The sequence below is a fragment of the Cystoisospora suis genome, assembly GCF_002600585.1.
Source record: "Cystoisospora suis strain Wien I chromosome Unknown contig_635, whole genome shotgun sequence".
In the NCBI taxonomy this organism is placed as follows: Eukaryota; Apicomplexa; class Conoidasida; order Eucoccidiorida; family Sarcocystidae; genus Cystoisospora; species Cystoisospora suis.
Window position 1 is genome coordinate 36,245 of NW_027153436.1, and position 23,681 is coordinate 59,925.

General features: G+C 48.8%; 4 protein-coding genes across 4 annotated transcripts in view; 1 reads left to right on the forward strand and 3 right to left on the reverse strand.

The window, feature by feature from the left end:
- CSUI_001572 (dynein light polypeptide axonemal) lies at positions 1-923 on the reverse strand (the record flags this gene model as incomplete). The annotated part of the gene is made up of 4 exons (XM_068061777.1): positions 1-63; positions 271-369; positions 511-606; positions 864-923. 4 exons carry the CDS (start codon positions 921-923, stop codon positions 1-3), a joined length of 318 nt encoding a protein of 105 aa, XP_067926244.1.
- A 2,662-nt stretch (positions 924-3,585) lies between these two features.
- CSUI_001573 (regulator of vps4 activity in the mvb pathway protein) lies at positions 3,586-9,514 on the forward strand. The gene is made up of 10 exons (XM_068061778.1): positions 3,586-4,039; positions 4,323-4,392; positions 4,730-4,844; positions 5,154-5,235; positions 5,912-6,015; positions 6,312-6,398; positions 6,963-7,001; positions 7,457-7,546; positions 8,084-8,420; positions 8,723-9,514. Exons 1-10 carry the CDS (start codon positions 3,922-3,924, stop codon positions 9,232-9,234), a joined length of 1,554 nt encoding a protein of 517 aa, XP_067926245.1. The 5' UTR covers positions 3,586-3,921; the 3' UTR covers positions 9,235-9,514.
- CSUI_001574 (uncharacterized protein) lies at positions 9,294-10,551 on the reverse strand. The gene has a single exon (XM_068061779.1). It carries the CDS (start codon positions 9,626-9,628, stop codon positions 9,494-9,496), a length of 135 nt encoding a protein of 44 aa, XP_067926246.1. The 5' UTR covers positions 9,629-10,551; the 3' UTR covers positions 9,294-9,493.
- Positions 10,376-23,681, reverse strand: part of CSUI_001575 (vacuolar protein sorting-associated protein 13) — a gene marked incomplete at its 3' end in the record, with an annotated part of 41,717 nt that continues 28,411 nt past the window's right edge. The window contains exons 14-24 of the mRNA XM_068061780.1: positions 22,626-22,868; positions 21,050-21,320; positions 19,664-19,771; positions 18,855-19,031; positions 17,743-18,194; positions 16,606-16,836; positions 15,557-15,817; positions 14,616-14,774; positions 13,348-13,743; positions 11,912-12,516; positions 10,376-11,128 (exon numbers count right to left, since the gene is read on the reverse strand). Coding sequence (XP_067926247.1) covers positions 10,378-11,128; positions 11,912-12,516; positions 13,348-13,743; positions 14,616-14,774; positions 15,557-15,817; positions 16,606-16,836; positions 17,743-18,194; positions 18,855-19,031; positions 19,664-19,771; positions 21,050-21,320; positions 22,626-22,868 — 3,654 coding nt within the window. The remainder of the gene's footprint in view (positions 11,129-11,911; positions 12,517-13,347; positions 13,744-14,615; positions 14,775-15,556; positions 15,818-16,605; positions 16,837-17,742; positions 18,195-18,854; positions 19,032-19,663; positions 19,772-21,049; positions 21,321-22,625; positions 22,869-23,681) is intronic.

Genomic DNA, 23,681 nt, shown 5'->3' on the forward strand with positions numbered 1-23,681 from the left:
TCAGCATTTGAACGTGAGAATAGACAAGTTCCCTTGGTAGAAGACGAGAAGAAGGGCTTCTTCCTGCACGGCCAAAACACCTACGCAAACGGTTTTGATATATTCCCAGTCCTGCCACTGCCTGCTCTCGCGCCTTCCCGGCTCTGCCGCCATCCAAGGGTCCGAGCAAGTAGCCCGACAGCTACGCTGAGCTACCAAACTGTCAAAGAGTCTGCTTTGGCCTGTGCGGATCTGCCAGGTCCCAGAAACAGCAGATCCCTCGTATCTCACTTGGGCGGTAACATCGAAAGAGAACCCTTCGCCGATCACGCAGTGCCACGCGGGTCCATACTGTCGATCTAATGTTTCCTTTATCAGTTTCGTCGCGAGCTGAATCAAGGGAGAAAGTCAACGCATAACTAGTGGCCAGTTTGACTCCGACTTCTTGTAAAAGACCAACAAGGTGTCTTGTCTCGCCGCTACGCTGGTGACAGCATTTGAAAGTAACACGCAGTATACTCCCCGACGTACCTCCACGTTCGGACCCTTGCTGTCAGTGAATTTGTCGATCGAGGCAATAATAATATCGACGACTTCTGCCTGCATATCGGGATTCATAAGCGAATGCTGCAGACAGAAACGAATCACGGACTCGACGGAATTAAACCTATAGATATTCTTGGTTTTGGCCCCGCCATTTCTGGTGGCGGATACTGCTTGAGTCCGCAACTTCGGCGGCGTAAGATTTCCGCCTATGATCTTGTTTAAGGGTCAACATCCGCTCTTTTCTGCGCTGGAGTCCGCCGGACTCCAATTTGGTCCCAGGAAAGCACCGTCTTCGGAACCGGCAGCCTCAGTTTCGTGCACGCGCGCTGCCCGTTTACCTTGACAAGAGGACGCTGCATGACCTGCTTAAGGTCTTTGCCGAGGCCTTTATCCCCCATTTTGAGTCTGGATTTGTAATAACTCAGGGCAAGCGCCCTCGCAGGCCACACACCAGAGAGTCGCTGGAGACCATCGGACGTTGCCTGTTCTTCCCGGATTACAGCTTCACGTCAGAATCAGAGGGTGGATTCGTATGCATACTGCCGAGTTCCCAAGGCAGCCCAAAGCCTCTGCAGTCCCTACCGGGCATGTCACTTGTGGACCGCTTCTGGGTTTCTTTAGACGCCAACAAGGTGTGCTACTTTGGCGGGCCAAATAAAGAGTTGGATAGAACCTGACGAAGGTGTATGGCAGTCAGGTTCTGTATTGGAAAAAAGAGGGAGATTACTTGCCTCAAGCGGACTCAGGAGGGGGCGACGTGGGAAATATTACTGGAATAGAAGCGGGTGCTTAGACACGACGGACCAGATGAGTGAAATCAAATCCACCCATTGCAAGTGATCTCCCCATTCCCACAGTCTTGCTAAAAGAACGGGCCGCGACCCGGTTACGCTGCTTCCTTAGAAAAAGCTTGAAGTTCTTTATGCCACTGTCCTGACGTCTTGGTCCGGGCGGCGACAGAATTCATTTGCAGTACGAGTTATCAATTTCTCCTGAGCCCCCAAAACGCTTCAGTAGTCATTGGCGGCGCATTCGTTTCTGAAGTATGTTCATCAGAAGGTTCGAGCGGCCCATCACAGCGGTTTCTCTTGCAGCTGCAGCATTACGCAAGGGGGTTGAGATAGCGGAGCCACACGTTGTCCGAGAACCGGGGCACTTGGCGCCCTTTGCCCCTGGGGCCTGTGAACGGATCTCCAGCAAGGACTCGGGTCTGGCATCTAAAGCACGTGGTATCGCGGCTGCCCCATGTCTTCTGTGGAAATACCTATTTCACAAATTGAAAAGGAAGGGAAGCACTAACTGCTGAAGCGCCCCACACTGCTGCAACTCGCGCTGGCTTCGGAGACGCTGTTCGCACGGAAAGTACGGTGCCTGGCCCTGGGCTGTGCCTGGCTCATTCTGTGATCGGAGGTAGTTTTCCGCGTACTCCTCGCCTCAGTTCGCGAGGAAGGAGGCGCGTTCCCTACCGATTTGGCTAAACTGTCTGCAGCCCAGTTCATTCAGGGTGACATTTGAGAACTCCGCACGAGGCTGGACTCAGCTCTGTCGGCAAGGTAGATAGATCAGCCCTTAACATTTCCGGCTGGGGTTGAAGCTGGGACTGTCAAGGAAGGGGGGGGTTCATTGTCTGCGCGGGCAGCATTCAGTGCACGCATACTCCTTTAGTGCTCTTGTGGTCGGAACTCCGGGGGGATACGGACCGTCCCATTCAACCAGACAGCAATGCAAAAGCACGTATCGTATCAGCCGTCAGCAGCTTGAGATGCACTGTAATTCAGTCCCGCTTGCCATCACAGTTGAGCACCCCCTGTGAATCGCCGGCGACGTACGGTTTACTACATCACATTCTTTGAGTGGCACTCTCTGGAACTCTGAGAGAGCAGGCTATGGCGCACCGCACTAGGGCCGTGCCTCCTCCCACTAAGGCCCGATGCGCAACCGGACAGGCCCACCTCAGAGAGCGTAGTACCGAGTATTGCCATGATTCATGGCAGATGGATCTGTGGGTACAGCTGTTTCTGCTGTCAGTCGTAGACGGCGTCCGAGGCAAGTAAGTTTCTGAGAAAGTCATTTACACGCTGCGGCGCCGAATAAGAAGTGTGGTTGCTAATCGGGTGACAGCTGAAAGCAAGGGTGTACGCTGAACCTTGGGATAAGTGTCAAGAGGTTCACCGCTTGGACGCTCTAATAGCTATTCACTCGCGGTCGAAGATGGGGACGCGGGCACTATAGCCGGCAGTTTCCGTCTGACACTGGCAAAGAAGCGGAGCTCATGTGCGGTCCGTCTCACTGTCACGTCACAGCTGTAACGCTCTAAGGGAGACACGGGGAGAAAACGAAGCTTCGAAGGACCTGGCAAAAAGAATGGACGGGTACCAGGAGAGCCAGTTCGACTTTGCAGCGTGCGCTGGCTTGGCCCCTGTCCTGAAGTCGACCCTAATTGGACAGCGAACAGAACAGTGATAGCAGGTAGTATCAAAGCTCCATCCAGCCCGTACTTCCGACTTGTGCTTCGGTTAAGCAAGCGTAACAACCTTCTGGGGCTTGGCTAGGAGTTCAGTGCTTACCTGGCCCTTGCCACGATCGGTGGCAACTAAGTGTCGCGGGATGGGGTCACGTGGATGGCACAGACTGTGCTTGGCGGTAACTCGCTATTTCACTGTGTCCTTGCGGCTGCCTGCAGTTCCCGGCGCGTCCTCGGGAAGAGCGTCCTCACTTGGAGACCAGCAGACTGAGGCGCTGCCTAGGTTTGCAAGCACCGAACGTGACTACCTAGTTTTGAAAAAACCCTCAGCAGGCTCCAGCCGCAGCCCAGCTTCACTAGACATCACAGCATGAGCGGCTGAGACATCGTTTGACGGCCAGCGCTTCCTGAAGTCTCGGACTACAGAAGAGTAGATCAGGGGATCAATAGGACCACTTTAAAAGTAACCACTCTGACCTTGCACTCCACACCTTGGATGCCAGGATACCACAAGGCGGAACGAAGCACGTTCTCGGGTATGACTACCCGTTGAAGCCCTGAAGTCCGGCTTCTTGAGCCTAGGTGAAGGGACGTGGCTGGTTACCGATCGAAGCCAAAAGTGCCCGGGCAGGGCGCAAATACCACAGAACGCATTCTCCTTCCCGGGGTGGGCTGGAACACAATGAGGAAGCCGCTTGCCTGTCAGTGGCCTTGCAGTCAAAGTGGAGCGCTTAAAGGAATCTCCCTCTCCGCATGCGGAACTTCCTTTTGGTAGTCACAATACATGGGCTAAACAAACTGGTCTTGTTATCTTGCCAGCGCACCCGAAATTGTTTGGATCGTAGAGTTGCTGTCTCGACGTAAGCGCATGGTACGCTTCCGGCCGTACCCGTCGCACCGCTTCACCCTCCACTGAAGCAGAGCAGACCTTCATGAGGCGACTGCTTTCTTTTTCTCAGTCCCGGCGGCCGACACAAGGGTTCGCGTGGCCGTTTGAGAAGTTTGATTCCGCCGTCTGCAAGGCCAGTCTGAAAATGGCCATGAGCAGAGGTGCGTGTGGCTTTCTCCCGGCCGGCTTCGCCCCCTGATAGCATGACTCTGTTCGGGCTCAGGGAAGCACAGTTGTCGTACTAGGCACAGAAAGTCGGTCTGTGTTCAGCGGCGTGACCTCTTCAGTGAGGACACCGGTGGTTTGCGAAGGAAGCACTCGGACACGAGCTCTCAGCCGCTGCGCGCGTGCCAATAGGGACCTGTTGTAACGGTGCGCGGGCTGCCTTTGAACAGGGTCGACGGCCAACAAAACATAGTGTTTGGGAATGCTTTTTTTCTTCAGCTCGCATGAATCAAAACAAACTCCAGAATTCGATCAGGGTGCAGCGGGCTGAGATTGCGGTCCTTCTCAGGTACATCTAGAAGCAGGCTTCCTGGCTGTTCTTGCTTAGTTGTGATTGTGTGTTTATCTCCCAGCAGTTGCGTCGTCCTGTTGACGAAGCGCCTACAGGTGTTGTTTTTTCCTGAAAGGAGTGGTTGGAACGGAACCCAGTTAAGTAGAGCGCCATTGTAATTGCCAGGGTTCCCCGCTCCTGGACAACGCAGAACGACGCTGTATGTCCGCCGCAGTGAGGTGATTTGCAGGATTTTTGACCGCACTGGCAGGGCTTGCCCTCTCAAACAGGCCAGCAGAAACCTCGTGACCACCAGGATATCCTGTAGCCTTGGAAATTTGCTGGTGTGTCACAGCGAAGGCAAAGAGGAGAGGGCAAGATTAAAAGCTGAGCATCTTCTACGAGAGTCGAGAATGGAGAGAGCCATGGATATCCTGCAAACACTATGCGAACTAATTGTTACTCGTATGGTAGGTCACTTGAAAAGAGGACTGCGTCAGGTGCCGATGAAACTCACGTGTCTTTCTCATACTACGGTGTCGTGGACGTCGCCGACTTGGCGTCTGTCCCTGCATTCGTCAAATGGAAGCTGTGCGATAACAAGGACCCTCACACAAGTCTCACCTTTATTAGGCTCTGGTCTGGCTTGCGTTCCCCGGGGGTGCTTCACCAAAATATTGTTGTAGTCGGACACAACCTTCATCCATTGTTTGGCCCTCTGCATATCCAGTTATTCTGGGTCTTTTGCGGCTCACGTGGGCGCTGCATGGTGTGCACAGAACTATCTTTCTTCGGAGAAATTCTGTCCTTCGGACCTTCTCTCTCCCGTTCACAGCGTCCTTTACTGCGAGCCGCGACTGAGTGAGTCCTTGCCGACTGCTGTAACAACGGTTTCGCCAGGAGAAGTTGTGCTCACATGGTTCACTGATGCCACCTGCCAGCTGCGTGGCACTTCCAAGGTGTGTTTCTTATATGGAGATATTGGCGCAGAGGGATTGCTTAGTGCCTTTCTTACCAGTGCGAGATTCTAAGAAATCCTTTTTCTCCCGTCAACGGACTCTGCACGCCCTGATGTTGCCTGAGCTGTTGTCAGCGTTCCCTGTCGTTGCCTAGTATCACCGTAGAGAAAGGGTAGGCTCGGCCTGCTGTCCGAAGCGTGTCAAACTGGAGGTTCTACGCTCTCATCGGAACGCCACTTCCGGTCAACGAGGGGGCCATATCGAAGGTGAAGTACTTTATCCGAGTAGCGACGATGTTGTGATCGACTCGTGTCCCTGGCCACTTGTGTTCCCTCCAGACGATTTCTTTCTGAATGGTCCGAGTCGGGGGGACGGAGAAAGCTCTGTCGCACCACGCGCCATCAGACGGCAGCTTCTGTTTGGCCGCAGTTGTCAAGTGTTTTTCCGAACTGCCATCGTCCACTCTCCGGCCAGTTGAGAGAGTTGTGAGGCAGTGTTTTATAGTGCGTGTGCAAGCACGTATGTTCCTTCCTACATGCAGGCCGCTGCTACTTATTTCTCTTTTTTCTGGATTGCAGATATTGACGAACTCAAGGTGGTGAGAAAGCAACTGGCTATGAAGTACGGCCAACACTTCGTTGAAGAAGCTGTCAAAAACGGAAAACAGGAGGCACACTTCAAGGTGAGCTTACAGAAGTCTACCTCCCGGCTAAGAAGAACAAGAACAAAGACAACTGCAGCCAAGAGCTCACTTTCGAGAAACTGTGTAGGGTGCCATATACCGGCACGACATCCGCGAAAGAGGGCGGCCAAGCTTATACAGAACGTCTGACCCAATACACCACACTGGCACACAACTTCAGCCGCAGTTATCGCCCCCGACTCCGGTTCGGGTAGCTAAGCCTTCGATCGAAACCATCTATTCACTCTTCTTTCGTGTGCTGTGAACAGCTCGTGCACTCACTGTCCCTCTCTCAGCCTGTCGAACTCGAGATTCTGGAGGTCCTTACTTCTGTCGCAAAGGAGTACGGCGTTAGCCGATGGCTCGCTAATGCTGAAGAGAATGTACGAGCTACCGGTTTGGGAGATGCACTTGCCCGAACCGAGTCCCCTCATCAAGGCAGATCAATGAACGTACAGGCTACGATCACCTGTCCCTCCTCCTCGGGAAAAGGGGATCCCGGGAACCACTAATGGTCCCTCCTCCTAAATCGAACGCCTTCGAGAAAAGCTCTGCTCCTGGAGGCTTCGGGAAATAACATGCACCGGCGAACATACACTACCGCACGCAAGCCCGTATCATCGCAATCTTTAGGAGTCATTGGACTGCTTAGTGTTGTCTGGTCAAGTTCAGTCTTCTGTGATTTCCCTGGCTGGGTCGAGGACCCAGACCGCTGGACTGCGTCGGAGTCAAGTGACCGGAACATATAGCAATCAATCCGAACGTCTGATGAACCCGCGGCTGTGATACGATAGGCTGAGCTAGAAGTGACGTTTCCTGGAATTGTTGTCCACATTAGCAGACAAGCAGCGACTCTGGATGTTTGCCACGTTCTATAGAAGAACCTCCAAGCGCACCTGGACAAGTATCTTGAGTGAGCACTTTGTTGTGTTTGACTACCTGCTCAGACAGAACGGAGTCCGCACTCTCCCGGCTTCATTCCAAAGGTAAAAAAAAAGAGTTCATTGCTCCGACTTGCAGGTGGTTCGATTCGGCTGTTTCGCCGGGGAAGGGGGACCAGTCGCAGAGAACATTCGAACCGCGTCCGATCTGGCCTCTCAGCAGCTAGCTCGTACAGATTGTTGGGTTCAAAGGCCATCGTCTTAGTCATGAACTGTCCAGCCAACAAGGCAGACAGCTTGAATGCGCACCTGCTTTCGGAGCATATTACCTGGGGGTCTTGCTCTGGGGCTTTAGCAAAGCAAACAGAGGCAAGATCCGGAAACTGTTTGCATGCGCTGGGCAGATTGTCGCCGCAACAGCGGTACCAAGCCAGTACGTGTTCGCGGTGCTCGAGGAGCCTGTACACGTTGGGTTTCCGACCCACAATGTCCACCGCGCAGCTGTGTCGTGAGTCTTTCTCGTATTTTTCTATCAGATCTGATGATTGTGCGTGCTCCAGCCACCATCAGCCTGCGGCTCGGTCCCTCTACAAAGTTCGTCCCCCCCTGGACCGGAAACAGGGGAGCTCCCCCGGAGTCCGGACAAGAAGGTAAGCATCAGAAGCATCAGAAGACCGTGTACCGGCCGGAAAGACAAGTCACGTTTGGGGGCTTTTGGGGTGCAAAGTGGATGCTGCTGGACGCGACTCTAGGGCATATACACAAGACAGTGTTGGTGGTATGCTCTGTTTCAATAGTTAGTCACGTCGGCAGCAGAGACGCGTACTCCTCAGTTGAGTGATTACGCACTCAGCTCCACGGACAGAAGCTCGTTGGTCGCGCGCAGCAGGGAACCAAACACAGAGCACGGCTTCACCATGAGACGAACATCCTTCAGTCCGTGGAAGGTTCAAAGGGTCGCTTTCGATCCTACTGACATGGTAGGACATACCCGGACTAACCCATCCAGACGTTTCTGCGCTCTCGGCAAGTATGGTGTCTGTCCCCTTAGATAAGAGCACCTTCTGTCGGCCTTCGTGGAAGTGCACTTTATACACAGTCAGCCCATGGACATTCGCACGTCTGACGTGTGTTTCCCAAGACACCGTCAAGTGTGTCATTGCATCTTCTTGTTTCCTGCTTCGTAGCCGCCGTCACTTCTCTCATCGCACCCCCGGTGGCTCTTCTCTCGTTACCGTGTGGAGAAAGGAAGTTCGCCGCAACAAAAGCATTCGAATACTACATCCCCAGCAGACGCGGGTTACCCCACTAGGGGAAGCGCAGCAGCTAAAGCTGTTCTACTCGATAGGGACGCAGGAATCTCTACGTCACCCTTTAGTTTGAAACCGGAGCCTACCAAACAGGGCGAAAGAGAGATTCTCAAGGCTGAATTCCCTCGAGGCTTCGGACTTACAGCCGGTGAAGCTGTGGGTTTTCCCTCCCTCGCGCCCCCACCACCTTTGCCTTCCCGTATTGGCATGACAGGTACCTCACTCACTCATCGTTCCCGCTGATGGTTCGGGCGATGTGAACACTCAGAAAGGAATGCCTATATATGTACACGAGCAAGCAACGCTATTCCACGGCCGCTCACGGCTAGACATGACGTCTTCCTCACTGGGAATCGCTGGGCACCATAGTAGATTCTGTCGAGGCGAATCCTCTCAAAAAAAAAGCAGGAACGTAAAACACTCCCAAGCAAGTGATAACACACAGATAGATCAGCCCATAGAATCTCCACCGGACGTACATTTTGCCGTTCTTCATGGATGCCTTCCAACTTGCAGGCTGCCCATCTGTGTTGGCCGGGAACTCTCCTGCCGCGGCGTCGCCAGAAACAGAGCGGGTGCAGCCCCGTCCCCCTGACGAGGACAGGGGCTACGTTTCCACGACACCGGGATCTTCCAAGTCCGGGGGCTCGCGATCATCGAAGACAAATCTCGGACACGAGATGACTTTTCGGAAGGCCGTACTCCTGGCGGCGGCATCTGATCCCCAGGGTTGCGGTATTTTCCACGATGAGAATCCGATTGAAAGGAAGGAGAGCAATATGCCCGCAACCCAAGTGGAAAACCACAAAAGACACACTGACACGCCAGGCGCGGTGCCGGCTGTTGTGTCCTCGACTACGGGGAAAACTGGGAAGTCACTGGAATCGCGATCGCCTGTACAGCGATACTTTACACGGGACTCCCCGCAAACTTCTCCATGTTACAACGGTTTTCCAATGGCCGCGAAAACGGCCTTCGGCAGCCCAACAGGCACTCTGCCGAGAAAAGGTGTCTGGACACCATTCTGAACGATCTCTGCTACTGACCAGGTGCTCAAACAGACGTCCACGTAAAAGTGTTCGCAGATCATCCTTCCCCGCAGAACACTTACGCGCCGAGAAACCCAAACGGTCCCGCCACCTGCAAAGGTGACCTCGTAGCATCACTCTTACACTTCGCTCTTCTTTGTCAACCCTCGTCAACAACGTGTGCTCGTCGGACTGTGTAGGTTTTAGTTTTCTTTGACAGTGCGTTTGAGACCTTTTCTTTTGGCTTCTCTGGCCAGCACTACTTTGAATTTTCTAGGGCTGTCCGCGTCTCCCGATTATTCTCGTCAAACGAAGTGATCAGATATCGCTTGTATCCCGTCGTCTGCCTAGAGTTTTGTCGGTGTGATACACCCTTCAGAGGAAACCGAGACATGGTGAAGATCGGTATTTTAAAGGAGAGATGTCCCACGGGGAGGTTCCTTGGTCCATCAATAGTCCGAGCACACGTCCTGAGAAAGGCGTACGCTGCCTGCAGTTCGCTCGTGTAAGAGGTTGCTGCGACGGAGGCCAAACTGCTGCCCAGATATCAAGAGAGATGGACAGTTTAGTCTTTCTCAAATCAGCAAACCTTCTTGCTTGCGGACCCGCCTTCCGGATCCTTGTGACTGTAGAACCCCTTTCTCAATACGCTAGATTGGTTCTCAGGTCACACCACCGTCCGTACGTGACGGCCTCTTCTGCCGGGCTCATGCAGGGTAGGGATGCAAGATTTGGTCCACTGACTTGGCGAAGACAAGTTACACAAAGACACATGACTTCTTTCATCGAGAAATGAGTACAAAGCGCAGCCAGCATGACAAGACGACACACTGGGATTCCTCCAGTTTATTCAGCGCGCCCCCACGAGCAATTATTCTTGCACTTGAAGGAAATATACCCTTCAATACTCAACCACAACTAGCAGAAGCGATCCACCGATGACCTGATCCGACCCTCTACGGCACCGACCACTGAACTGACTGACGAGCTCCCTAGCACACCTTAAGACAGTCATGAAACGAATGTCTCAAACTGTAGGGAACCTATCAAACGGATGTCCGAGAAAAACCTTTTCTCCCCCTCTATCCTTTTCCTTTTATGATGCCGTAGTACCCATCCCGTTCATTCTTCATCTTCATACTTAGCATACTGAAGTGCTTGCCAGCTACCCAGCTCTATGACAGCACTCGTACTTCCTTGGGCCTCTAGTAGCTCCTGGTAAATCTGCCTAGTGAGAGCAGCAGTCTGACAAGGGACTTGGAAAAACTTCTCTCCTCTTCGTTGTGTCCCTCCTCTGCCTCCATCGGTCCCTCCTGCACCCCCCATGGATGCCGCCCCCCCCGATGAGGACGACCACGCGCCCGCTCCCCCCCTCTGTCCTCTAGCGCTCATACTAACACCGCTACCACTGCTAGTCCCAAGAATATCGGCTCGAGTGACTGTAGACCGTCCGGCAGAGGACCCTGCCCCTGTTGCAGATCCTTTATAGCTTTCTTGTTGTTTCTTCTCATTTCCTATACCCCCGTTACCTGTACCAGGTAAGGCGGTGCGAATGATAATGCCGTGAGTGCTTGCTCTTACTTCCTTTATCAATGGAATGCTTACATGCCATATGATGTAAGGTTTCGATGCCCGACTACTTCCCTCATCCGTACTGCTGCTGCTCGAGCTGCTACTACTGCTGCCACTATTGCCTGAGCCGCCTGACGAAGAAGGTGGGACACCCCGATTTCCATACAAGTCTACAAAAAAGACATCTTTCGGATAAAAGAGTAAAGCTAAATAATGCGCGGGTAATGTCTCTTGTCGGACAATCGTTATGCACTTCAGTAGTCGGCGAATTACTTGAAGTCCCAAGCATTCACGTAAGCAAGCTTCCTGCTCATCGTATGGCCTGAGAAAGTCCGGAACAACCGCAAGATAACAGAAAAGTCCATCTAAGAATTCATTGTGTCAGTTATATAACCGCGTGACGTAGCTTCTACACATCCCCCACGCCCTTCCCTGTCTATATTAGGTCGGTCCTTCGTGATGAAACATGAACTTGACCAATAATTTGAAGGAGAAAGCAATGGCAAGTAATAAATCCCAGTTACGAAAGACTGACATTTGTCGCACATCTGTACAGACACTCGTTTTCCTGTGTCCTCTCTGCCCTACGGGAATTTCACGGGGAAGCGACAAGAACGGAAGTAAGAGTCAGTCACTCAGGGGAGAAGTCTCGTACCTACCTCCAGTTCAAAGCATGACTGTTTTCATCTATGTGTATACACATGTATGGACACATGCCATGTAGAAGTAAACTCTTCCGTGCTAAGAGCACGTTCAGTCCATGGTGCTTCACCAGGTGGGAGATATGACAACAAGTCGTCCTGGATATCGACGAAGGACCACCCGTGATACACCTAATCATTCACGTATCACCTCCCTTGTTACCGTGCACTTTGTATGGCTCTCTCTGCTATACCTAAACAACGTCGTATACCGAAAATCCGCTCGTCTCTTTGAGCCCCCTCAAGATAAAAACACGCAGCACGTGTGTACTAAATGTTGTATATCCATGCCACAAACCCTCATAGCTCATGCATCTCTATACATGTATATACATGTCTATCCATCCTTGTCAAGACGTGTTGTGAACACTTCTTGGTCGTCCCTTTCCTTCTTGTCTCCTTACCTTATTTCACCGTGTTCTCCCCAGAGCATCCGAGGTTTCCGACGTCGTTCCGTCCTGTACTTCATCCCCCCCAGAGGCTTGGATACCTCAGCTTTGATCCCTCTCGTCATATCCGAGACAGCCTGACCGACCTTATCAAGTGGTTTAACAATCGACCCAGCTAGTCCCTTCCCGATACCTTTGAAGAACCCACCGAAACCCTCTCGTTGAGCTCCTTCTATCGGCTTCGTCACAATGTTTGTGAGAGACCATACGCCTTCCCCTATATTCTTGCCCGCATTCATAAAGCCATCTCTCATACTATTAGCTCCTCGAACACGCTCTCTTTGGCGTCTATTGATATACTCCGAATCAAAAGTTAAGGTAGAAAGAAGACTTCCTAGGCCTGCACTGACACTATCCACAGCATTCGCTGCTAACCCTATGGTGTTCTTTCCGAATTCATATGGCATGCGAGGGAGATTAAGTAGAGATGATTGTCCTAGAGATGAAAAGATTGAGCTCAAGAGGAGATGTGTATAACGATCGTGTAAACAAGCTAAGAATGTTCTCACACTTCCACGAATCGCATGGAACTCCTCTCGCTGGAACTGAAGTCGAGCTCCCTAAGAAAACAAAGCAAGAAAGAAAACACGCCAAGAGAACACTGGAGGAGACGAATTTGTAGACAACAAGAGAAAGCACGAAGGCAGAGTGAAGAGATACTATGGCGATAGACACAGCCCAAGTAGCACGACATGAAACCGCTTGTAGCCCAAGAAGGTATACGACTGTAAAGAAGCAAACGACTTGTACCTCCTCTCTACCCATGAATCACCGAACAGAGGGAACCTCTCTTTTTCTACTACTCTTGTATTACTGAGGACTTTGTTTCCCTCATGGAGCCCCTTCCTCACCTAAGGTTGGGTAGTATCAGCCAAGACGGAAACACTATCTATCTATCTATCTATCTGCATGCCTGTCTATCTGTCTGCCTGTCCCGCCAGCCATGCACTTACTTACCCCTGATACGTGTGATACCTTTATGTATACGTGAGTATAGGTATCAGGATGTACTCCTCTACACACCTTGCCCGTGCAACTTCTGTTCTCTCTTCCATGTGAAAGACAGCTAACCACCACGGAGTAACACACCAGCTCGGCCATGAACGCGAACGCCTTTTCACAGCTGTAAGCCCCCAGTGAGTTGATCCCTTGAAACCTACTCCTCGCCCCATACCGACACCCGTATAGACATGTTTACACCTCTCTGTCTCTCTCTTTCCCTCCGTACAAGTAGGAAGGTATATGCCAGAAACGTGTAGAGAGAAATCACCTACACCTCCATTCATCCATAGATATCGACATGGCGTCTTGAGCCACCTTTCTCCGACAGCAAACACATGACATCTCAGGAAACAGATAGATAGAGCTCCTTACAACCCACTCACTCTTACCATGAGCTCAAGCCTGCCAGAAGCCATGAGAATGCGCAAGCCAACCTTGAGAAGATCGGAGAGCATGTGCATTTTATCGAGAACGAAAGAACACCAACAGTAGATCTCGAATTTCTCGATGACTAGACTCTCTAAAGATAAGACGGTCGGCAAAGGCGGAGGCACATAACCATCTTGTAAAGGATGAGAGAGCCAAAATTGTAACTCTTTCCCAGAGATGCCGGCTGCTGCTCGTCTACTGCTACTACTATTACTTCCTACAGCAGCGCCCTCAGTACCTCCACCTCCTGCTCCCCCGCCGCCTCGCCCGGCTGAGTTACTTCCGTCTGAACTTAAAACGCCAGACGATTTCTTGCCTCCGAAGCCGAGAGAATCGAGACAGGCGTGGAAAAAGTCCTGCGCGTTCATTCATCATTTATTCGTAGGTAGTAGATACGTAGGCGTGTTGGAGAAGTAGGAGTGGAAGTAGGAGTAGAAGGGCGAAGGATGGAGCAGACAGAGAAGACAGAGAAACAAAGAAGAATGATGTGAGAACAGAAAAGAAAAGGTCTGCTAAACGGGTGGTATGAGACGTATTCCCTTCTCACTGCCCCCGACCTAGATTCCTACGAGCGGAAAAAGTACGCAGCATGGAAGAGGATAAACTTACATAGGTAGCTACCGCTACCTACCTGCCTACTGTCTGTAGGTCTGAGATTCTATACGTGACTTCAGTGATTCATGTATATGAATGAAAAGGGGAGATAATACCGAGATGACGACAACACCAGCTGGAGAGGATCGCATATTTCTGTTCGTCTGCATATTTTTTTTCCTAATCTGCTTTCTTCGTGACGATCGATTCGTGCAATCTATACAGAAAAGACGGGACACTATGACAAAGCAAAAACTTCAAGTACATCCGAAATCTTTGACTGAGCTTAATGATACGTACTTTCTACGTTAGGTTGCATATACACCGCATGGACTTACATAGGTATGGTTACATACACGCAAAGCTAGATAGATTTCCCGTGCATAGCCTCCATCAAGACATCATGCATTACCCTAAAGCAGTTGTTTGACAAGCCCCTTCGATCGACGTTTCCCTTGGACTCCTTGAATCGGTTTAGCGAGAACTAGAGTGTTAATACCATAGTCAGTCAGCCGAACGCATTCGCTGTATCTACAGCCCCTACACATGTACGCCCTCTTTCCCGTCGAACGCGTTTTTGGTAGATGAGACAGGAGTATATGAATTGTTGACGGCGTTTCTTGACCTTTCTTACATTTAGGCCATTAAGCATGTCAGCATCGATCTCAACCTCCAGAGTATCGACTTCCACATGGACACGTCTTAGGACAACATCTCGGCTAAATGCATGGTGCCTCACGACGAAGAGATTCAAGAAAGGCTTCGAGCCATAGCGATCTGTAGCTGCTGCCAGCTGCAAGCGAGCAAGAGAAAGAATGAAGGAAAGAACTAAACGGAGACAGGAATCCCTAAAACAATCTATTAGCATCCTCATACGTTGCCCTTCTCCGACTTCCATTGATTTCCGCGCAACACATTCGATCAATCACTCATAGATCCTACGTAGATAAGAATCTCTGTTCGTGCAGAGGGGAGTCTCCACCCTTCGCGTTCAAGAAGAAAGGAGAAAAATGAGGTGATTGGACCCGGTCTATCGCAGTGATCCGCGTGTGATCAAAATCCCGGTGTACAGACGTCACATCTCTAGATGAACTCTAAGAAGCAAAGCACAAGCAGCGTCCTTCTTCAAGAAGGAACATCTTATCAAAAGTAGTAAAGGACGTCATGACCCAAGGCGTACTCCCTCCATCTCTACATGGACACACACGTATGTACATACAGTCTAGCATACTACCCAACCTACAGGTACCTGAGAACGCAGTTCCTCATATCACTGACAATGCTCTACAATCAATCACTCTCCTCACGAATTCATTTGGAATCTGCCATGCCTTCCTCATCACCATCATCACCTTTTTGCGTGACCCCTGGACATGCCTATCTATCTTTAATCTATCTATCTATCTACCACGTATTGTGCACTGAAGCTCTCTCACTCCGAACATCTGAAATTCCTTCCTTTCGTTCATTACGAGGATCACGTACGAAAAACACAAGGCGAGGAACACGCCTATAAATCTGTATGTCTCTTTCTCTCTATATGCACACATCCACAAGTCAAATTGATAGACTTACATCGTCTGTACTCCCGCCTCCTGCACCTCCGCGATTAGCCAGCAAGACAGGTTTCTGAGCATTACAGAGTTGGTTGTCGATTTGTATATCCGCAAGACGTAGGAGAAGTTTCTGCCTTTCACCTTTCTGCTGGAATCCAAGCGCTAGCTGCGATACTTCGGCGAAGCAAAGCTCTTGTCTCAGACTTTCGGAGATGAGAGATATTCCAAGCTCGGCTATATTGAGCGCGAGATGCATGCTCGTCAGATTCTCAAGAGGTTCCTGCACCACCAATACAAACAACGGAGAGAAGGACCACCACTGGAGCGAGAAGAAAGAGAGAAAGAGACGGAAGGACTTGAAGAACACAAAAAAGACGCAAGGAAAGAGTGTTGTCAAAGATTGAGAAATGAACGAGACGAGACCATGTTACACAAGAACAAGGAGAGATGACCGTGTACCTTCAGCAGAGGGGAGATACGAGGTGGATATACACCTGAATCGGCAGCCACTCAAGAAGTATGGATGGTACATCTTATTATGCATCAATAACAACAGTCAATGCGCATATACATACAACAGAAGGGAATGTGGAACTGAAGGTAAAGTCGTTGGTCAGTCCTATGTACACCTAAGTAGGCCTGGCACTCCTCCTCCTCCTGCAAAGCCGGAACATTCGTGTACACGCGTGCGAAGAGCTTCGCTCTCTCTCTCCCGATGTAAATAGACGTACGCCCATGTAGTCTCCCCATGTGTACAGATACACAGGAATGCTTTCTATCAACAACTAACTAGACGGGTAGAGAGATCTCCAATTCGAATGGTAATAGAAAAGATACTGCAGTTTTCTATTCACCCTTCTCAAAGCAATACAACGTAGAGAAAAGAACCCCAAGGCTACGTATGTAAGTATGAATATGTATGTATGTATGAATGTACGAATATGGATAAATATGTATGCATGTATGTATGCATGTATGCATATGCACGTATGCATTTGTATGAATGGCTATGCATGTATGATATACATAGATAGATGACTATAGTTTTTGTCGAAGTGAAGGACGTACGGGGGTTTCTGTAGCAGCAGCGGAAGAAGCCGAAGGCCCTCCAGTCCCAGGCTTGGCTCGCACTTCAACAACTACACAGTCTCCACGCTTCTCGGTACGCACGATGATACGGGGCATATGCCGTAAGCCGAGACTGACTTCATACCGCCTATGCTGAGGTGTCTGTAAATCTAACGAAATAGGTTTCTTTGGAGCGACAGTCCGGCTATCAAGCCATAGAAGGACTTGACACTGAATGCATGCGGACACATGAGAAAAAGAAGACGAAACACCAAGCAAGGTTAGAGAAAAGAAACCAATACAGAGCAAGAGGAGGTCGGATGGGTTCATAGAGTTCTCCAAACCAAAGAGACACACAGACAGACAGGCACCAGACAGATAGAGACAAATGAACAGATAGATACACACATTCACAGACACAGAAAAAATTAACAGATAGAGACAGATGGACAGAGAGGAGGTGGGTCCGTTGAGACAAAGATGAAGATGTAGGTAGGAGGAAAACTAGATTGCCTCGCCAAGTTTTCAAGTCATATTGAGTCGAATGGTAGACAACAAACCAAATATATTCACGTATATATATGTACATATCTATAGCAACTACGAGACACATGCGCAGGTAGAGACGGAAGGGAGGCGAGGCTTCAGAAACCACAGTAAGCTGAAGTTACGTTTGTCATAGACAGAAGAAGAACAAACAAGGCCCTCTCGCCGTACTCCCAGGATCAACAGAGTGTATAGACACACACCGGCGGTGGTGACAGGGAGTATCTATCTATCTATCTATCTCGTCGAACACGCAAGCGCTATCTATCTATCTATCTATCCCCAAGTCCCTGGGAAAGTTTCTTTCTTTCTCTGCCTTTTCTCCGTCCCCAATTCGTTCCTTCTCCCTCTCTCTACCTCAGAATACCCAAAAGAGGCCTTCCACTCGCATCCATCCCCTCTACACAACCCAAGTATCTCTCTACAGGCATCGTTTCATGCTATCTTCCCCACATCTCCAGCAACACTAGTCTTCAAAATCAGTCACTTCCCCTCCCCCCTGCAGACAGTTCGATACTATGCACGAGATCGGATGGACGCAGTCAGCTGGCTGTCCACCTTCCTACTTGAATCTTAGTGGTGGTTTCTTACAGTTCGCGATGGATAAGTGAAAGGGAAAGGCCATCCAAAATGCACGCTTTCGCCATAATAGGCGAAGAAATGAAAGTCATTTTCAGGGCTTCTTAGGCTGTCTCCTCCGAGGCCTGCCTTTGGTGTCTGTTGAAGACTATTACTGCTGCTGGTACTGATAGAGCTACTACCTCCTTGATATGAAGATGCCGCCGCAGTTGAAGAAGACGACGACATAGGATTGGCTGTCTGGCTTGTGAGAAAGAGAGAATCTCCTCCTCCTGCTCCTTGTCCGCCCCCCCCTCCTGCTGCATTATTCTGGAACGTCATCTCGTAGTGATAGGTATGGACCATCACTCTTTGAATCGCTTTGCATTTATTGATCACGAGAAAGCCTCCTGCTGCCTTCTCACTACTTCGAATCGACACGCTCTTCACGCCGTTATCGGGACAAACTTCAACATCGAAAACGCCTGTTGGAGGAGAGAAAATGAAGAACACGAAGAAGAACGAACACACGAAAAGAAAGAAGAAAGAGACACGAAGCAATGCACAGGGATGGAGATGGCATATCAGAAGAGACGTGTTCGGAGGATGAGGATGAGGGGAGGAGAAGAAGAGAATGAAAGAGGAATTTTGACCATCCTCTCTTTCTACGCTACCTTATCTCTCTTAGTTAACTAGATGTGAAGATGAGAAAAAAGAATCTTCTTTGCCCTTTTTTCCTGTGAGTTTGATTATCTCTATCCACAAACACAATGACTTTCTCTCACCTGCTCTTTCTCTAGCCTTCTTTCCCTCTAAGTACGTCACTTCAACAAGAAACGAAGACCAAAAAAGACAAGGAAGATCTGAAGTGAAGGATAACTTCCCCTCTCTTCTTACCTCATCCAACCGCTAATACACCACCAGCAGTAGACTTCAAGCCTTCCACACACATCTTTAATCATGTGTGTTTTGACGTACACAACACATCCTATCCTACGCCTATCTCCTTTCTTACACTCCCTATACACCTATCATCACTATCATCTAAGAAGAATCTTATGAATCGATACCCACAAGCGAAAGAAGAAGAAGAACCATCGACATACACAGATGACTCATGCCTAAATGTTTCTCGGTTCGATTACCAGGAGGAGCAGTACTAATTCCATTGTATAAAGAAATCCAGTTCTGTCCGGCGAATTCTTCAGAAGCGATCACAGGCCCCGACCAGGCATAGCCTTCGGTACTTCCCGGACGGAAGTGAAAAGCAAAGGGAAGATCCCCACTCTTCCAGTAGATGGGAAAGCTTGTATTTGGTTGAACTGACGACAAGAAGAAGAAGGAAGAAGACAGGAGAAGTACACCAAAACAACGATCAAATGCAGGTACGCAGCACGTATTGCATCACCTTCTTCTCTTCTAGAATCCATGGCATCCACAGGTGGCTCAAGCTATATAGAATGGGCTACATAGATATACAACCAGACAAACACGTGGTCACGTCGAAGTATCTATCTATCTATCTCTCAAGCATCTCCAGCAGTTGAGCTAGAGAGAGAGACAGCCCTGTCAACGCGGAGGAGACAGCCGACCACGAGCAGTACTGGAAATATGATAGATACCAAGTCAACTCATCAAGTAACATGCAGCGACCCTTTCTTCTTAAGAAAGACTATGGGAGGAAAACCACACACTCTTCTCTGCTCCAAACCTGTCGGAAGAGAAGAGAAAATCCTCAATCCGTGTAAGTCCGTAGATTACATGTATCCTTCTTTTCTTCCTCTCCCTGTATATAAATGTATGTATACATGTATGTTCTCCTTATGTTTTGCTTCAGTCTTCATCTCGATTTACGTATAAACAGAGTGAAGATAACTCTAAGCTCTAATGAATGAAAGATCACTCGGCACAAATCTATCTATATACCGCCTATGATAGAGAGGCTAGTACATACCTTCGAACGTCGGCCCTTGAGTTCCCCATTGTCGGTAGTAGATGGTGCTATCGAGAAAGTTCGAGATGATGTACTCCGGTAGGAGAGATACCACTCTGCTTAAGACTCCTAAAGTAGAGATAGAGAGAATCACAAGGACGGACAAAGAAGAAGAAAAGAGAAAGGATTTTCATGTGGAAACATATGACGAAGAACCTACCACTCACACTTACGGCCACCCTTTTCATAGAAGCTTCATATATACAAGTAGACAATGAAGTACACGTGCAGATAGACCGATAAATACATCGGTAGATACACATACAGACACCACGTTCGCCAGGATCTATAGTTGTATGCACATCTGGCATATACATCAATACACCAGGCTGTAGAGAGATGTTTGTGACGGTATAGATATGTAGGAGGACCCGGTCATCCATCATACAGCTTGTCTGTCTGCTGTTCCATGGATCTTCTCAGCGGCAATATCCAGTACAGCTACATGATCAGGACGTGAGGGGGGGGGAACCTCTTACTACAGCAGCAGCTCTTTCACTCTGGGCTGAGAAACGAAGCCAAGGAGACTGATTTTGATGAACAAGTGGAGAGGAACACGAAGTAGAAAAGCATCCCTTCTTCCGGCTGTCTGAACAGATAGATCCTCTCTGATATCTAGCACAGCAAATCTATTGAAAAGACATGCGTTGTATCCCGCCTACTCCCAACACAGGGTGACTCTGGTTATGGGTAGACGTGAAATAGATGTATCAAGGTCTTCAGGAACATAGTGGAACTTGTATATATACACAGAGACATAGACTCTGCTTTCGAAACGAAAGAGAGAGCATGGAAGATATAGCCACCCGCTTTATGGAGGGGAGAGGTACTCCTCCTCCTCCTTCTTGCTTTCCTCTAATGAAGGGATAGTGCACCATGAGTGAAATGAGAGAGTATGTACACACCAACACCTTGGATGCAAACGTAAAGTCCTCATCAAGTCAAGGGGATAGATGTTTACACATACACATATGTATATATATATGTCTATATACGTATCTGTATACATATCTATATATCTATCATATAACTTACGAGACAGGTCTACCTACATGCAAGATGCAATGTTTGGTGTTTTCTTTCCATCCTTATTCAGGTATCTTGGCATACCTTCATATCATCCATACACACGTTCACACATAGATCTACTGTATCTGCGAATGCTCGAGTCGATTCCTACCATGGCATCGAGATGCTCCAAGAACAGACGAACGTGATAGTACCTTTCATCGTTCACATTCCCTATGCCTATCTAGAGAAGCAAGACATCTTATCTCTCTCTCTGTCATTCCACCAGTTCATCTTCTCCCCCCCTTGCGTCCTTGAACCCTCTGAGAAACTCCTTACCTCCTGTCTCAGCTAGACTGATCTTCTCTGTCTTCATACAAAGAGAAAAGCACCTATCACTTGTGGCCGCTGTAGAGTGGCTGAAGCCTCCTAATGCTGGCACATCAATAGAACACTGTACAAGACTTCCGGGACCTCCTGCTGTAGCAGCCCTAGAGGAGCTCATGAAAGGATCGACGGAACTCCCGGCAACACTTCGAGATGTCGAACTTCCTTGAAGCGCGTTACGAGGATTGCGAGATGGCAGGAGTAACAAACTCACTTCAGGAACCTAAAAGAAAAGGCGAGAAGAAAAAGAAGAAGAAAAGACGAAGAACGAATGACATCTACTGTGTACGAGTTCGCGAAGATGTATAACCGTGGGGGGGGGGGCGGTCTGTGCACGGTAGGCAGATAGAAATAGAAGCTCCTTCACCTTCGACTACCTGCATAACATGAAGAGATAGATGGACGAGAGGCATGCGGTTCAAGTACATAGACATATATGTAAAGACAAAGAGACGGAGAAAGGAAATAGAGAGAGAGATATACTTCTCTGAAGAGAAAGAGACAGAAAGAGAGAAGAAAAAGAGATCAAAGTGAGAGAGAAAGAAAAGAGAGAGACGGAAACAAAGACTTCCATTGGTGTGTGTGTGGGGAGAGAGAGGTTTGATAGAAGGAAGAGGGGTGACGGATAATAATACAGATAGAAGTGTTTGCATGAGGTACATTAAAGAAAGAGATCTTTTTCATATACGAAAGGCTGAGAATGGTGAGTGAGGTACAGGCGGGAACGAAGGGCTAGTCGGTGCGGGTTGGTTCTATGAAGAAGAAAAGAGAAAAAGAATCTGGAAGAAGACAAAAAAGAGATCCGTACAGATCTCTCTCTCTCTCTTCAAGCATCTATACATCACCATAGATAAGGGAAGAACGGAGCGATCCAATGAAGATACATACATACGCAGACACTGGATCTACAAGCGATCGCATACAGACACGCGCGTGTACATGTAAGTACACACTCCAGGATATTCTATCAAAGGCACAAATCGATAGAGAGACAGATAGATAGATAGATGACACATAAATGAATGAATCAATAGATAGACATAGAGACAGATAGATAAATATAGATAGATAGATGACTGGGGGACAGAGAGAATCACCCCTAGTTCTGTGGATGATGACGTAGGTGAGGAAAGTGACAGGAGGGGTAGGTAGAGAGGCATCTTTACAAAGAAGCGAAAGGAGAGAATCGCGATGAAAAAATACAGCTACGCAAGAATGTTTAACTGTATTCACGACTACTTGATATTAGTTTACCTCTATATACCTGTACATAAGGGTTAGACAAATCTCCTCCATATATCCTCTATATATTCACAGGAAGATACACATCTATGGGTGAGAGATAACTCGGCACCTACCTGAATAGAGATAGAGAGATAGATGGATCGGTGCATAGAGGTAGATACACAGGTAGGTGAGAGAAAGAAAGAAAGATGAATAGCTAACATTTCGATACTGCAAGTGAAGGGACTGTACTTGAAACGATGTATGACTCCGGCTCATAGTATCTATCTTCCGTCCGACTTACCGTGGAATCACCTAAGAGAATCACTTTATTGTCGAAGACAGGATATCTAAGAGAATCTTTAACAGGTATAAACCCAAGCCCAGTGCGATCGATGAAGCATCGAGGAGCTGAGATGACCACAGCTAGCTGCTTCTCTTCAACGAAAGACACCGACGACGCGAGCTCCGCAGTATCTCTCAACACCTCCAGTTCCACAGGTGCGAAGTTCTTCGCAGGAAGAAGGAGACGCGACACAACTTCATCCTAACCAGACAGGAAGAACAGGAGAAGAAGAAAAGAAAAAGAAAAAGAGATCGATACAACGAATCTCTCTAACTCACCGAACAATTCTCTTCTCTCAGAGCCACAAAAGGCGGAAACACGTCGAAGCGAGAGAGAAAGAGAAAGACAGCGACATACAAAGATAAAGAGAGACGATGAAGCACGTAAAAAGGGGAGTACGTGGATAGGTTTGGATGGAGAATAGAGAGCGAGAAAGATAGGCAGGACAGATGTGGTCGTAAAGGAGAGAGAAAAAGAGAGAAGAAGGTTGCTAAAGGACAAGAGATTTTGTATGGCTGGTAGGAAGCGTGAAGGCCTATGAGCGACGGCCTTTAATTGAAGAACACCACCTCCTCCTCTTTGACGTACACTCAACACATGCATGCATGCTGTTCTACACAAAAAGAAACGGGACTTTTTGATGAGTATGAATATATCTATAGAGATGCATATCGATATATACATGTGTAGATACATCAATAATTCTCCAGAAACAGAGAGACAGAGAGGGGCGGTATGTACACACTGATATAGGCAGTCATTTCAGTTGATATAGATGTATATATTGTGAGTGTAGACAGATGCCGGTGTACAGACGGGAGATGCTCCTCTATGACTACCCTACATGAACACATAATACATGAATACATACATACATACATCTTCATGCATAGATATATACATACACACACTTTCTTACATACAGCGATAATCATACGTCCATCCATAGACATTCATACATCCAGCCTTCTTCATCCATCTATACATACATCGTCACACACACATACAGATTCA